We start from the raw sequence: 16,758 nt of genomic DNA on the forward strand, positions 1-16,758 counted from the left end.
ATGTCAATAAATATCTTTAGAAGTTGTGCTGAATATTTTTCTTTAGAGATTTGTAAGCATAAGACCATTTTTTCCCCCTAGCTTCTAGTCTCAGTGCTCTGAAGTTTCATTATTATATGCCTTGAAAGTTTTCCATTCATTGCCCTGGCCTGCAGTAGGCTCTCCCGGTCCGACAGTCCTGTGTCTCATTTCCAGGATGATGATTCTCCCTGTTCTCTCCTTTCTGGAACCTGTTTTGTTCAACTCTTGGACCACGTGTATGGGTCCACTTAATTTCTTACAGTCTTTTGTTATTGAATTTTCCTAATTGTCTTTGTCTTTTTGCTCTTTCTAAGGGTGTTCCTAAACTTTATCTTCCGACCCTGCTGTCATTTTCTCAGTTGCTTAATTTTTCAGTGCTCCTTTGTTCCCTGAATCTTTCTCTTTTATCGTCTCTTGTTTCGTGGATGCTTGTTTCGTGGACTTCTCTCTGAAGATGCTGTTTTCTCCTCCTCTGCTGTTTGTTTACTCCAGCTTTTCCCGTGCTGAGTTCTCATGGAAAAGGCTTTTCTCAAATGTATGCTCATCTTTGGTCATGGGCTTGTATCAAGCAGGACGGACTACCACTACCCACCATGTGGGCAGAGCTCGTCAGCTTTGTTGTTTGGCCTTGTGGCCTGCCATCTGTTGGATGCTCCTGAGGTAGTTTTTGAATGGATTAAATTCCCCCCAAAATATTTGAGGTTTTGCCTGAAGGATAAAAGACCTTGGGCCATTATTCTGGGAGCTAAGTGGGGAAAGAGCACCAGGGTCTCATCTCATTCAGCATGCATTTTTTTTTCTCAATCTCTTCTTGGTGTGGAACCCCCACTTCCATCTGTGCGTGTGTCTTCTGGTCCACAGGTTTCTGTTTTGTCTACTCCAGACAGTAGTAGACTTCCAAACATGCACCTAAGGATCCAATTTTCTTATACTTTTGACAAACCTTATTTTAGTCTCTCTCTTCACCCCCAATTTCAGAGGTGTGTCCATTGTTGCCCGTTCTCGGATCTTTCCAGGAATTCTTAGTGTGGTTGATTTCGTTTTCCACATTGCTGCTCTCTTCCATCCGCTTGCTTTCTCTTAAAATTGAATTGCTGTTTTCCTCGTTCTTGCAGAACTATACCTTTAAAAAAAAAAAAAAACCCTTTACTATAGTTCTAGTAGGTTTTCAGGAGGGAGCATCATTAAATGCTTGTGTTGAATCTTCCAACATCCTGGGAAGTCGTGGTCCTCCTCACTTAGCATTTGAAAGTTGAAATTTCAGAGCCTCATAGCCCATTTCCTCCCTTCCCAAAAAGGACATGTTGACAACCAGATAAGAAGCACAGTTGGAATCTTAAAATTCTGCTTATCTCTGTAAGTGCAAAGCTAATGATTACATTTTGCAGGGGCCTGAGAGATTGCTTATTTGATTCTTGTGTATAATGCATAAACATTTAACATTAACATCTAAACATTTTGTGTGTGTGTGTGTGTGAAATTGAGCATATATGAACAGGTGTAACAGCTTAGTGAACATAGCTAGTTACTGTTACTTGCAATAGTTACATTTTGTAAAGTTGCCTATGACACTGAATTAGTCAATACTGAGTCCCTGCCCCTTGAGGAAGTACATGGTTAGGTTCCTGTGAGCCAATGGCTGGTCACCACATTTAATTAACTGATCGATACATAATGTCATTTTAAGTGTTTCTCATAAAGGCCTCATGTTTAATATGTATTTTTGATTTGTAATCGTTGAGCTCAAAGCCTATAATAACATCCTAACTTATGCCCTGAATGAAGCTTATCTAATACATTTTTTCCATAAGGCACAACACATATCCTTCTTGCACTTAGGGACACTAAGTCAGCATTTCACCTCACCCAGGGGCTTTTTAAAAAAATTTTATTTATTTAATTGACAGAGAGCACAAGTAGAGCGCAGTAGGCAGAGACAGAGGGAGAAACAGACTCCTCGCTGATCATGGAGCCCGATGCAGGGCTTGATCTCAGGACCCTGGGATCATGACCTGAGCCGAAGGCAGCCGCCTAACCAACTGAGCCGCAACTCAGGGGCATTTTAAGTAGCACCAATAAAAAGCACAAAATTGTGAAAAACATGGCACTACATAGGCCACAGAAAAGGCACCTGCTTTACCATGGGAGGTCTGAAACAAGGCAAAGCCTCAGTTGTTGGACCTCCGCTGGGAATGTGTGCATTGGGTGGCAGATTTTCCACCAGTCTCTACACACGCATGTCCTCAAATGACTGTGAAAGTGGTGGGAGTGTTGATCTGGGGGTGACAAACAAACTTGAGCTGGTAGGTGAACTGGCATATCTGTGTTCCACAAATGATGGGGATCAGCTGTACGTGTGAAGCAAACACCTGTGTAACCACCACCCACAGACACTAGAACTTGATCTGTCCCCTCTCCCAGAATGTGCATTTTGCTTTCAGAAAGTTCTGAATTTAAAGAGGTTTCCTATCTCCAGTTTGCCTCTTTAATTTGATAATTCAAGTCCTGCCTCTGAAGTGTTATTTTTTCTTCACTTGGAATACTTGAAAATAAATATTCAAGATACATATACCCTTAAGTCTCAAAATCGGGCTTCATCTTCTCCATTCTCTTGGGTGTACAGCACAGGACCGGGCTTCAGACTCTTTACTTGTCAGTCTTTATTTTTTTCTCGACAACTTCGAGGCCGTTGATATCCCTTTCTATATGTGGCCTCCACGTTTAATCCGGTACTCCAGGGTACACACTGAGGTTATTAGGCTGTAGGGGTGGGAAGCACGCAAATGAGGCTACCATTTCCTCGCCTTCAGTCTCCTTCCAGCTGTAATAAGAAATGTCATTGTTACATCCTCTGGCAGACTCTGTATAATCCCTGTTGTGGCTACATAGTGTATAGAGACAGCATGACTTGCTGACTCAGTTTCCAGAAATTTTCAAAGCTTTTCGAAGTCTGAGTTTGGATGTATAATATTCACTGTACACTCTAGCAGTAGAATGTCCACTGATTCTTGATTACATCCAAGAATCTTGAGAAGTTTGGAGGCACCTTTATGAGCCTGGCTGTGTCATTGTTCGTTTCCATCTCTCACCTGGTTATTCCTCGTTCCTTGACTGTGCACCTGTTTTTAACCCACAGGATGTGCTTTAGCTTTATTAATGCATTTCTGTCTTTTGAAAACAAAATGGTGCTGTTTTCCTCTTTGCAGCTGAAGATCTTACTTCCCCCTGAATTTTACGACTTAAAGGCTTACTTAACCTTTTCTTCCTTTTCAGTGAAATAAGTGCAGTTAGCGACTTTCACCCCTCATCTTTCCATTTATTCTTTGACTTACGTGTTCGTCACACCTTTATTGAACACGTTCTGCGTGCCAGGTTCTTTGCATCTGCAGCATCTAGTAAAGATGAGTAGGATGCAGCCTTGAAGAAGTTTAGTTAAGGAAGGGGACACCCTCCTACATAATTACACTTGCAAGATGTGTGTGGAGTGAGAGGGATGACACATGGGCTCGCAAAGGAAATGCACACTTCTAGGAGGCGGCTGCATCTTGAAGGATGTTTCTGTTCCTTTGATTCCACTGTGCTTTTATACCCTGCTCCTCCCTGCAGGATCCCTCAAGAGCCTTCCTCTCACCACTTGAATTAGGCATCGCCGCAGAGGCCTGGTTGGTGGACACGCTGTTGGTCTGTTGTTCCGTAGGGTGTGCAAATCTGACTCCTGCCGAGCCCAATTTCTGAGTCGACCAGTACATATTTTAAAAAACGTTTCTTTTAACCCAGTCAACGAACACATTTTTGCTAAAACTGTGCACTGATGTTTAGTAGATTCATGGGATATAAATATGATTTTTTTACAACCCTTTTCTCTCCGCTCACTAAATCTTCTGCCGGTTCTTCCCTCCCCGAGTGCCCAGGCCATTGTGGTGCTGCCCTCCTCCTCCTTTCTCAAGAGGCCGCCGGGAGGCGAAGGCAGGGAACAGGACTGTGCATGAAGGAGCGCAATCAAGACAGGTAGCTCGATGCCGTATACCTGGTTCCTGCTCTCACTATCAGTTTCAGGAGCTTTGGCATTTCATTTACTGGCTGCCATAGTAACCAGGACTCCTGCCAATCTTCCTGTTTCCCATCTTTTATTCATCTGTAGGTGCATCTGGAGGGGGGATGGGGAAGATAGAAGCGGAAATCTCCCAGTAAAAGGGTGTGGGTTTCGGAAGCTCTGAAGAACCGCGAGTATGGATATCTTCATTTTGGCAGGTGCCAGCTGTTGAAGTAGTATTAACCACAAGTAGTCGCCTGTTGGGCTTGTCATTTCTCCATTTCACGTTCAGGGAGAGCTCCATTATTACTGTGGAAGAAGCGGAGCTTTTATGTTGATTAGAGTTGTAGGAGATCATCGCCGGAAAACCTTTCTAAACTAGAGTTCAGCCAAATTACTCATTTTTGAGATAATGAGAAGCCAGCCAGCTTTGTACTAGAATGTGGTTCTTACCTTTGTCTGCGCCTGGAGGGCTAGTGCCCAGGATTCTTAAATTCCCAGGCCACTTGAATCGAAGTGTCTGCGGTGAGACATAGGCCTCTAATTTTTGAAGTTCCTCAGGTGATTTCCAGCATGCGGCAGAGGAATGCCTTGGTGACGCTGCCCTTTTCCTTCGGTTTACCCAAATCGTGAAAGGGGTAGTTGATTGTATGCAGTTAAGCCTCCAAATTTGGCCCGAAATAACATGTGATTGATACTTTTTGACTTCAGACCTAGGAAATAAGTGGATTATATTTAAGGAACAAAACTGCATTGTAGTTGAACTACACAGAATTGTGGTTAACCTAGGCCCATAAGAAACTGACAGCTCGTAAATTCATATGAAATTAGATCTCAGGTAGTCATGACTTTCTTCTTGCCTTGCGAGTTAAATATATTTACATATAATTATAATATATATACTACTTAAATTTATTATATATTTAAATTTATTTAAATTTATTCACCTCTAACTTTTTGATACCAAGGCTTATATCAGTGTCTCCCTGTGGGCTCGCTGCAGGTGTCCCGTGGATGCCTGCTGCATTTTGCAGCTGAAGTTACTTCACTTGTCATCCTGGTACCTTCACATTGGCGGATTCAGCAGTGCCATGACGTGTGACTCTCTGTTTTCTTATTTGTGCTTTGTTACTGGCACTCATTAATCTGTGCTGAACTCAAGAGTTTTGCTCCTCCGATTTTTTTTTTTTCTTCCATTCTTCCCAGGGTTCTTTTTATTTTCATCACATTCCCCAAAGATTAAATTTTTTTTTTTTTAATTTATTTGACAGAGAGAAATCACAACTAGGCAGAGAAGCAGGAGGAAGCAGGCTCCCTGTGGAGCAGAGAGCCCAATGCGGGGCTCAATCCCAGGACCCTGGGATCATGACCTGAGCCGAAGGCACAGGCCCTAACCCACTGAGCCACCCAGGCACCCCAAAGAATACATTTTTATGCCTGATTTCCCATGTCTCAAGAATCTCAGTCAGAGCTACGTGGCTGTAGAATACGGTCAGGTTCCCCTGATATTCCTCATCCCCTTCATTTCATTGGCAGCTGTCTTCTCAGGGCCAGACTCAGCCTTGTCCTGTCACATCTCCTTGGTTAACTCTGATTCTAGAACCAGTGATGCTGAGGCCCCTGACTTAGAGATTTCTGGTATTTCTTTGATTACCAAGAAATGAAGCAGCCAGTGTAACAGCTCGTGGTGCTGAAAGTATAGCTTGCAAGGCTCTTCAGTAACCACTGAGCGACCCAATGATAACTCTCTGGTTTATTACATCATTAAGAATCTGTGGATGTGGAGTCAGCAAATGAGTTCCAGATGAGGCATAGGTTTATTTCTTCAACACAGTATTAGCAAATTTTGGCATCCATAGTAAGATAGCAAACAGTTGGCAGAGATTTAGGGGAGGAAATCCATTTGTTTGTTTGTTTTTTAAATTCAGTTAATTAGCATATAATGCATTATTAAGTTCACAGGTAGAGGTCAGTGATTCATCATTCTTATATGATACCCAATGTTCATATCCTCGCATGCCCTCCTTAATGTCCAGCACCCAGTTACCCCATCCCCCACCATCTCCCCTCTAGCAACCCTCAGTTTGTATCCTGTCATCAAGAGTCTCTTACGGTTTGTTTTCCCTCTCTATTTTGGTCTTGTTTTATTTTTTCCCTCGGAAGAAATACTTTTAAAATCAAAACAAAACAAAATGAATTTTTCCCAACAGAAGTTTGTTTCTAAAACACCTTTTATTGCTCATTGTTAAAAAAAAAAACCAGATAATAAAGCAAAGTATAAAAAAGGAAAAAACAGAATAGTCCTCTTATCTTCACTGCTAGGGGAAAAGAGTTTAACATTTAGCTGTATATTCATCCAGACCTTTTCTCCATATATGTATACGTAAGTACACATGGATTGACCTTACATGCCGGTTTTTAGTTTTGTTAAAATATTTTTATGTTTTATGTAGGAATCAACATCCTTTTACTAAATGTTTGTATCATACTGATTGATTCAGTGAAAATAATTCAGTGAACCAGTCTTTTATTAATGGACAACTACATTTCTGTTCACTGTCCTAATAACTTTTTTTTTTTTTTTAAGATTTTATTTATTTATTTGACAGAGAGAAATCACAAGTAGGCAGAGAGGCAGGCAGAGAGAGAGAGAGAGGGAAGCAGGCTCCCTGCCGAGCAGAGAGCCCGATGCGGGGCTCGATCCCAGGACCCTGAGATCATGACCTGAGCCGAAGGCAGCGGCTTAACCCACTGAGCCACCCAGGCGCCCTGTCCTAATAACTTTATGGAGAGATTTTCATAGCTAAGTTCTTGTGCAGGGATATGGTAGTTTTCTGAGTAAATTCTTAGAAGTGGCTGTGGGATTGAAGGGATACACATTTGAAACTCATATATCCTGCCATTTGCCCTCCAGAAAGTTTACATTTTTACCAGTAGTGTAGGTGAAGGTTTGAGGAAACTGAATGTACTAAGGAAAAAACTTGCCTTGAAAAAAAAGCGATGGCTTGTGTGAGTACCAACACAGTGCCCATGTTGATTCTGCCCCAAATAGAAATGCCCCCTGCATCTTCCCATTCCTCTGTCCCACTGTTCGTCCAGACCTGCTTTGAGAGAGCTCTGACTGACCCTCCTTCTGCTTCTAGAAGAGGCGTTCTGTTGTTGGGGTCAGGCTGCTGTCCTCTCCAGCCCACCAGTCACGAGTAGCTGCTCCCTTGGAGTTCTTGGAACTTTGATGGGTTTTGCTTCGGTGTTGTCTGTGTTTAACTTCCTTTTTAATTAGTTTGCCTACATGTGTCTGTCTTCATGTCCGCGTCGCAAACTTTTAAAGGGCTGGGATTTTTGCCTTTCGCATCCCTGTGTCTCTGCCCTTTTGGAGGTGGATTTCACTGTGGGCAACCCAGAAGTACCTGGCTGGAAGAGGCCTTTGAGAGGATGGTTTCCAGATTTTAAAAAAATTAGGTAGAGCCTTAAGAAATGGTCAGTGTCCATAACTATAATTGATCCCCCCAACTGGCAGTTTCATCAGGTTCAACCTGTGTTTCTGACACCCACAGAATGTGGTATGCACATTCGGTTTTTTCTCCTTCCTTTTCCAGACATAAGGAGTATGCTTCCTCTTTACAACTGATTTGTGTTGTTAAGATTATTTTAAAAATTGTTCCTTGGTGAAGATTGCTAGGTGGCCTCACAAAGATGATCATGTAAATTAAATACCATATTCATAGGTGCTTTTCACTTGCTCTACATTTTAGCCACTTTTAGGGCTCTGTAACCTTGTTAAATGGTCGTGTGATATGTCTGAACTGTGAATGTAGTTTCTAATTTAAAATTATTTTTAGAATTTGAGGTACTTTATGCAGAGGACATGACAGTTGCTTATAAAAAGAAGTTTTTCAGTGCATTTTACTTTTGTTACTTTCACTATATGGTTGTTGGTCCTCGTCTCGTTTCCCATCCTTCCCCATTTTTGAAAGCCTGTTAAGTCTTTGTTCAGTAGTTAGTCCGTGTTTGTTATAAATTGTCTTGTAAATATGATTCACGGGCAGAGTAGTAGAGCGGTGCAGTTCTACTTTCTAGAAGCATTGTCTATCTTTGACCCTGGAAAAAGCCTATAAAATGTACTATTCTGGTCACTTAACCCCTAAGTTATGCAGTGTATAACAGTACACAATGTGTAGTCATGTTTGAACATGCATTTATGTAGCTTTACTTTTTTTTTTTTTTTTTTTTTTTTTAGTGTTCTAGATTTGTCCTTACTGAATCTACACTGATTTTTAGAATAGCTTCTGTGCTTAGTAATTTTTAATCCTAATTACCTGGAGTGTTGCAACTGTTGATTCAAATTGTGGGGCAAAAACGGGGTTCTCTGAACATAAAAATATTCTGAAAAACAGTTCCCCTGGAACCATTTTCAGGCTTGGCCTTTGCAGATGTTGTGAGGCCGGGCTGACACTTTACACGTTTTAAGATAGATGGTTCGTCCAGGTCTGTTAGTGACAGAACTTCCCTTAAAGCCTGTTCTGCTGTTGAAAGGTGCTCACAGATTTTCTTTTTCCATCGCTGTCAGCATCTCAATACAGAATTTCAAGGAAATTTCTTTTGAGGAGATAAATCCCAGAATTAAGATGCAGCAGAGAACGAGAGAGGCTTTCACATATACATTTTCCCAGGTTTTGATGGTTTTCTGACCTGGCTCCGCCTTCCGTAAATCCTCCGCTCCTGGCAGCTGCACACCGTGTTGTACGTGAGGACGGCGATGGGTCGGTGGGCACTGCCTGCGGGTCGGTGTGCGTTCTGCACACTGTGAGGGTGTGCTGGCCTCTGAGGGTGTTGTGGTGAAAGCCGAGTACATCCGAGGGCCAGGGAGCCTAATTTACAAGAGGATTTTGTTGACAGGCCTCTCTTCTTTAATCTTCATTTAATGAGAGAAAACTTACTGGCTGTGGACCGGTGGTATTCCTAGTACTCCCTTAACTTCTTTGCTTAAGTAACCTTACTGAAGGGGGATTTTATTTTGCTGCAAGTAGAGATGTCCTTCTTTTTATTTTTCCTGTTTGCTCTCGTGTTTATCATAGAAACTTTGTCCATTAGACTCTCTAGAGGTTTTCAAAATATAGCCTGAGCTGCCTGGCCTTCCAGGGACGCCCGCAGGACACCGTTACAAAAGCGGTAGCGGGTAAAAGAGCTCGTACCTTGATGCGAGTCCAGGCACAGCACCAGGCCTTACTAGTCGTCGGCGTGTTCCTCACTTCTGCGCTTGTAGCTTTTTAAAAACCCATTTTCACTTCGGAATGTCCTGCAGAATCAGGGCTGGTGCCAGAATAGTGCTGGAATTTAATCTTGGCAGGGGCTTTAGAAGTGAGCCAGTCCAGCTTCCCACCCAATGCAAAGACTGACTCGGTGGTCCTCCTGTATCCAGTGACAGGGGGAGGCTCGCTGCTTCACACGGCAGCCCATCTCGTTCACGTGGCTGGAATTTTCAGAAATGTGTGGTTTACACACTGTTTCTCTATAGTGTTTACCCTTTGGTTCCTGTCTAAACCTTAGGGTCTGATCAGTGTATGACATACCTATGTTTTTTTCAGAGTAGCCATGCAAATATATGAAGTTTTGGATTTTCCCTGAGTTGTATTTGCAGCCTGAATATCAGTAGTTTTAGTAATTCATAATAATAAGACCAAAACTGGTCATTTTGTCCAATGTGAATTTTTTTTTAAAAGATTTTATTTATTTATTTGACAGAGAGAGAGAGAGAGAGATCACAAGCAGGCAGAGAGGCAGGCAGAGAGAGAGGGGAAAGCATGTTCCCCGCTGAGCTGAGAGCCCAATGCGGGGCTCGATCCCAGGACCCTGGGATCATGACCTGAGCCGAAGGCAGAGGCTTTAACCCACTGAGCTACCCAGGCGCCCCTCCAGTGTGATTTTTTTTAAAGTATTGTTTATTGTAAATTTTTTGGACAGTACTTTATCTTAACAGCAGATAATTAGAACTAAGTTTAATATTTATATTTGTATATATACTAGGCCTTGTTATCTAAAATACATGAATATTTAGTTTCACTCCTATTAGATGAATTCTGGGTTCTTTTAAATTACAATATTAGTATTAACAGCATTTTGGCACTATATGAAATAAATAGAAACTAGTATTGCCATTTTGCTTGCTTGAATATTGCAGTTACTAAGTGACAATGAGCTGCTTTGTATATATGAAAAGCAGCTTCAAATTGTAGTAGAGATTGGAGGAAACTTAGTTAGGGTTCGTCCAGGAAAAAAGAGTAAGCAAGCAGAGGATGGAATTGATACATTCATTTGCTTATTTAACCACCATTTTCTAGTGCCTGCCCCCTGACAACGTGAAGTGCTTTAGACTTTGAGAGTACAGAGGAGTCCATGATGGGCAAAAGTCCTTGCTCTCTTGCAGCTTCTTTCTAGCAATGAAAGGGTATTTACAGGTTGCCACAAGTGCTGTGTAGGAAGAAACAGGAATGACAGACTCCCTGGGGGAGGCAGGGCAGTTGGGGTGAGGAGGATATCAGGATGAGGGGCACAGAAGAAAAGAGAGGGAGACGACTTTCAAACTTTGTATGCCCCTGGGATATTTTGAGAATTACAGTATAAATGTTGTTTGTGTGACGCTTGTAGAGGCAGAAAATTTGTTGGGAACTGCTGATTTTCACAGGAGAAAACTGAGGCACAGGTTTAAAAATGGATAAATTTTAACAAGTCATGCAAGGTTGTAACTCATTTGTGAATGAGCCGGGACTGGAATCCAGTTTTCCTAGTTCCCATTCACATTCATTCATTGTTTCTTTTCCATAGTTTTTTTCAAGTGAACGTTTTTAGCCCCTCAGTCTGTGCCTTGCCAAAATTGTGTTTCATTGCCATATGGTGGATTGGAGGAAAGTCTTAAGGAGCTGCTTTCAGATGGGTTGGGAGAAGCCTATGAGAAGCACATACAACCTTTCTTAGAATAGTTGGAATGAAATGGTTCAGAGACCTTGTGAATGAGAATTATGGCAGCAAGATCATTTCCTTTCCTGTAGACCATATGTTCTTACAAATCGAACATTGTGCTGGGTTGGATTGAGGAGAACTTTTGGTTTGGTTTGGTTTGGTTTTGAAGCCTAAGAATTTTATTTTAATAGAGCTGTAGGTTTCACTGGATGAGGAAAGGTGCAGTTGGCATCTTGGGTTGGTGAGGAGGTGAGCTTGGTGGTTGGAGTGGTGAATCTGTAGTCACTTCTGTGAGACCCGCGATGTCCGGAACATCCGGGCTGGTGGTGTTCCCTTAGATTGGTGCCATGTGTGTCCACCTGAGGACCATCCCAGGGGGCATTCTCTGTCTGCATACCTCAGTGGCCCAGGCTCATGGTTTTTATTTGTGATGCATTTTAGGGTTAGTGGATTGAGGCCTTCCCTGTATCCCCCAGTCTACTGCAATGGAGAGCAGAGGTTGGACAGTTAGTAAATAACTTAGTCTTTGCAGGACATACAGTTTCTGATGTAATTTCAGATCTACCTGTGGCACGAAAGCAGCCATGGGCACTATGCCCGTGCATGGGCTGGCTGTGTTCCAATAAAACTTTACTTGCACAAACAGGTAATGAGGCAGATGGCTCCGGAGCCCTTGTATGCTAGACCCCTGCTGTAGAATGATGAGGTAAGGTAGGAGGGACGAGTTGAACTCCTCTAATAAAAAAGAAATTTGTTGTTTTGTTGTTGTTAAAGATTTTATTTATCAGAGAGAAAGAGAGGGAGAGAGTGTGCATGTACAGGCGCACAAGCAAGGTGGGGGCAGAGGGAGAGAGGGAGAAGCAGACCCCCTGCTGAGCAGAGAGCCCAAGAAGAGCCTCCCAGGACCCTGAGATCATGACCCCAGTCGAAGGCAGACACTTAGACGACTGAGCCACTCCTATGCCTCAACAAGAAATATTTTTGTTCCTCCATCTTTCTTTTAAAACTTTTGGGTTCTGTGAAATTACCATGAAACGAATGTGACCGTTGCCTCAGTCTGCAATTTGACCTTGACATACTAAAGTCAAACAAAATGTATTTTGATATTTCCCTAGAGTTATATTCTTGTTAGGTAGCTTTACCCTGTTTGAGGACAGAAGAAAATTTCTTATTTCAGAAGTTCTTCAGAGGGGTTGCTCCATGTTTCATACTCTAAGCACTTCAGTTGAGATTGAAACAAGACGAGTTATTGAGATACATTCTTTTTTTAGTCAAGCAAAGCTGAAATTAAAATTTACGATTTGGGTAGATAATCAGAAGACCCTAAGCCATCAAAGTTTGGGGTTTTTTGTTGTTGTTGTTTTTTTAAAAAATTTAACTCACATCTTTATTTGGGAAGACTATTTGTCTGCCTAGTCATAAGTTAATAGGTGCAGCACCAGGTCAAGAAGTGGCATTGTTAATGAAATGAAATATTACCGTGCTGTTACTAACGGGGCTTCCGCAGAAATGTGGAAATGCCTAACTAATGAAATGTGAGAATTTAGTCTCCCTGTTGATTAGAACTGTATAAAAACACGTTTGTGTACAATTGTGAGGAGAAATTGCCATAGACTTGCTACCTGTTTAGTGTTAATGTGAAGTGATTTGGGCCCCTGTTTTTATTGTTGGTAGGAAATTTGTTTTATCATAAAGCTGGTTAAATACATAAATATAATTTTTAGTAGGAATCTAAAAAAATTCCTGGTGGGCTGCAGTATGAGATGAAAGTAAAAATTTAATTTCTCAACCTTAAACTAGTACTTTGTGCATTCATAGCATTTTAGCAGAATTTGTCGAATGAAAATGTACAGGAATGGTGGATTTCCTTTGGTTGCCGGAGTGCACACTTAAAATGATTCTCTGTTATTCTTTTCACTTGATCTGAAATGAGCCCCTGGAAAGTAGTCTTAAGTTCACTCCTGTACTTTGTGATCTCTCTACCTGGATCCCTTCAATTATGTCTTTGAGGAGAAGCATCCCTTTTCCTTGACGAGGCGCCCCTCTGGCATCCTCTGCCCGTCCCCCAATTTCTTTCGCGGGTGTTCCTTCCCTTGCACCAGGCTCTTCCGCTTACCAGCTGCCGTGTCCTCTCAGAGTCATGGCATCTCTCTGAGACCCCAACTTCCACATTGGTAAACTGTCTTTGCTCTTTTTTTTTTTTTTTCCCTTTATTTCGGTGAAGATTCAGTATGTCACAGTAACACACTAGCCCGCGCGGGCTCACAGAAGGTGCGCGGTGCATCAGCTCTGCCGTTGTTCTTCCTTAAAACCTCTTCCGTTCTATCGCCCTGACTGCTTCGTTCCCCTGTAACTACGAACTTGCTCCCGTTCTCTGCCCCCTCGGACATGCGGCTCACACTCAGCCTCCTGTGCTTTCTCTTGCCCTTCACTGCTGTCACACGACACCACAGAAACTTGCCGTCTGGCTCTTGGCCCCATTCCGTGTGACGGCGCAGCCACCACACCGTGGCCTTTGCTTCCTTGTCATCCTCTACCCTGTCATTCTGGAGTCTGTCACAAGGCGGGCCTGATTTTCCCAGACTGTTGGACTACCTTGTCTGTTTGCTTCTCTGACTTCGGGTTCCCTTGGCAGGCCACACGGTTGTGTTCCCCAAGGGTCTGCTGCTCCCTTCTCCCCCTGCACCCTCCCTCCACGATGTCCCCTACTCCTGGGGCTCCAGGAGCCCTCCCATGCAGATGAGCTGAAATGGGTGATTCTAACCCGCCCTGGTGTTTCGAGCTTAGGGTTTACATCTTGAGAGGTCAGCTTGGAGGAGCTGAGGGCAACTCAGACTCAGCACATCAATCCATCTTTGTATTGTGCCCAGCGAGCGGCCGCAGGTTTCCCTCTAGCTGTTAGTAACAATACCATCCCCAGCCTCCGTATTTTGGGGCTCCTCCTCTGCCACGTCTCTGTCTCGCTCCCCCATTGCCATAGCCGCGTCTTCTCAGCTGCGTCCTGTAAAGTGTCTTTGCTTTCAGAGTTCTTCTGTATATACGTACGTAAAGAGAGAGATCTGGAAAGAAGTTCACCCGAGTGTTACAAGTCTTTGATCTCTGGGTGGTGGGGGTTTTATACTGTTTGGATTTTGGTGTTTTTAACGGGCATCAGGATTTCCGTGCTCGCGCGCTGGCTTCTCCCTCTCAGCCCTCCTGCGTCCCGATCATCAGCCGGCGGGACTCATCCTAGTTACACTCACACTTTCTTGCCTTTGCTCCTGTACTCAGAGCCTGTTCCGTTGGTTCTTTGCATCTCCCAGTGTCACTTTTCAGGGTTTCTCCCGAATAAGCTTTGCTTTAGTGCATTCATTTTCCCAACCGAATGTGCCGCCTTTCACAAGCTCTCTTTGCGGTGGCTTTTTGTGTTAATTCCTTTATTAGATTGTAAGCTCCAAGAGAGCAGAGAGTGGGTCTTACTCATCCTTTTCCATGTTTGGTTATAATCTCCCTGTTTTTCTTTGGGGACAACCCCTTTTCCCACTGGCTCTGGTTCTGGTGGGATGGCCGGTCAAAGCGTCCTGCCAAGAGGATGGGATGTTCTTCCCCTGGAATTTGGATTTTGAGTCATGGGATACAAGGACTGACAATGATTGGCGTGGATTCATCCTGGCCAAGGTGCTCTGAAGAAGCCATTTCTTAGTTCCTGCTTCCCAGATCCCTGCAGCTGCCCTGGTTCCAGAACTCTCCGAGGCCTGGTTCTTCAGATTTTCCTTCGTATCTGTGAGCTATCTCGTATCCTTACACTAAATGTCTCTCTCTTTAAATTTTAAGATAGCTAGACAGTTTCTGTTGCTTTTTTCCCTGCCAATAGAGCTGTTATGATTGGAACTGACCAGACTTAATCATTCTAGTTCATATATTGATTCTGATACGTTTTTTTCTTCTCTTTAAAAATGAAAACAAAAAAACAGCCAGAGACTGCTGCTGCTTTGAAACGTACGCTAGAAGCCCTGATGGACAGAGGGGCGATAGTGAGAAACTTGGAAAATCTGGGTGACCGAGCGCTGCCTTATAAGATTTCCGCCCACAGCCAACAGCACAGTAGAGGAGGGTAAGTGTCTTCATGAATCTCAACAAATGGCTTTGGTCAGCTGTTAACAATGCTGTTTCGTTCTTGTTGGAAATGATGATAATTTCTCAGGAGATCTCTGTTGCACCAGGTGGCCTGTGGGTTCGTACTCTAGAGGTGTTGTGATTTAAATGGGTGCCAGTATAGCTGGTCCATAATAAACCATAACCAGAGTACAGAAACAGGTCATGCGAGGAGCAACAGGTGTATAAGCTTTTGATGGTGGGAAACTTTTCTTGTCAACCTATGCACTGTTTCCTCCTGACGTTTCTTCAGCTTTGCCTTTACAGTGCCTCGTGACAATGTGCTGTCCACACACTCGGTGCATCCTTTGTCAATAATGCGGGTTGCAGGTGACAAGCACGAGGTACTGGGAGTAATGCGTTTAATCAGCACCTGACCCGCAGTAGAGAAATGGTTTTATGTATGCCGAACAATAATCACAATTCTCTGTTTCGAAATTTTTTTCTCCCAAAAGTGTATAGCACCTTCCTCAAACATGTCGAAGATTTGACTCTGTAGCAGTAACGGTCCTGGTAGAAATTCTTTGATACCAGTTTGCTTGTTGAGTTGATCTGAAGCTTCTCTGACTCCTCATGATGTTATTTTTACACACATAATTTCTGGTTTGGAGGAGAAACCTTCTGATACTGTTGAGTTTCCCAGAAGTACTGATAGAGAAGATGGAAATCAGTGCTTAGTGGTGGGAAAGTCCAGGAGCTGAAGACTCCGTTCTCACACTGGTGCTTGCCAGCTGTGTGGCCTTCACCAAGTCTTCAGCTTCTCTGATTCCTGTTCCCTTGGATACTGAACTCAGGTGGTCATTCTCCCATCCTTGTCGTGGGGATCCAGTGAGATCATTGCTCCATGTGCTGGAGGGCTGGTGCCGCTCTTGTCCCCGCAGAGCTGGGGGTCTGTGCCGGTGCGGCCGCGGGAGAGGCCTGCGTGCGGGCCCGCCTCACGCTGCGGTTGAGCCTCTGCCAGCGTGCGGCGCATACCGCAGACCTCTTCTGATTGCTTCACCTTGCTCTGTGCTAGCGTTCAGCTGCTTGAGAACACCTCTGAAGAGAGCGCCTGCACCGTTGCTAGGCAACTTGAAATGCACAGTGGCCGTTCCTCTTCCACGACTGGTAGAAAGAGGATGGAGATGGCGTGTGTAATGTGTTTTTTTTTAACTTAACCACAAAAGGGTTTCATTTTAACAGCAAAGCCATGAATCCTTTTGCCTTTTTGTTCAGAGAGGATCATGTAAAATTTAGCTAAGGATTATTAGCCAGGTTCTTGGTTAGAAAGCACGGAACAGGAGGAGAAGCCCCTTCCCTCATTCATGTGCTTTCAGGGATGTGCACTAGGAGTGCTTTCTTCTGTCCCTTTTCCAAGGAGAATTTGTTGAGGGTTGGTGTGACCAGCATTCCAGAATTTGCACTTCTTGCAAGTGCACTTAGTGCTTAGTGCTGCTGCTGCTGTCTGAGGACCACACTTTGAGAACTGCTGTGTTGACTCATTAGTTGTCAGGCCTCTGTGTACAGTGCTGGGTTGGGTGGTGCTGTTTTTATTTAGTGGATGGAATAAATTCAGATCCTGGAAGAACACCCCCCCCCCCCCCCCCCCCCCCCCCCCCCCCTGCTGAAACACT

The 16,758-nt window shown here is 43.6% G+C and overlaps 1 protein-coding gene across 1 annotated transcript in view; it reads left to right on the plus strand.

The window, feature by feature from the left end:
• Positions 1–16,758, plus strand: part of MRPS6 (mitochondrial ribosomal protein S6) — a 67,007-nt gene that overhangs the window by 36,015 nt on the left and 14,234 nt on the right. The window contains 1 exon segment of the mRNA XM_059388395.1: positions 14,965–15,104. Coding sequence (XP_059244378.1) covers positions 14,965–15,104 — 140 coding nt within the window.

The sequence above is a fragment of the Mustela nigripes genome, chromosome 2, assembly GCF_022355385.1.
Source record: "Mustela nigripes isolate SB6536 chromosome 2, MUSNIG.SB6536, whole genome shotgun sequence".
Classification (NCBI taxonomy): domain Eukaryota; kingdom Metazoa; phylum Chordata; class Mammalia; order Carnivora; family Mustelidae; genus Mustela; species Mustela nigripes.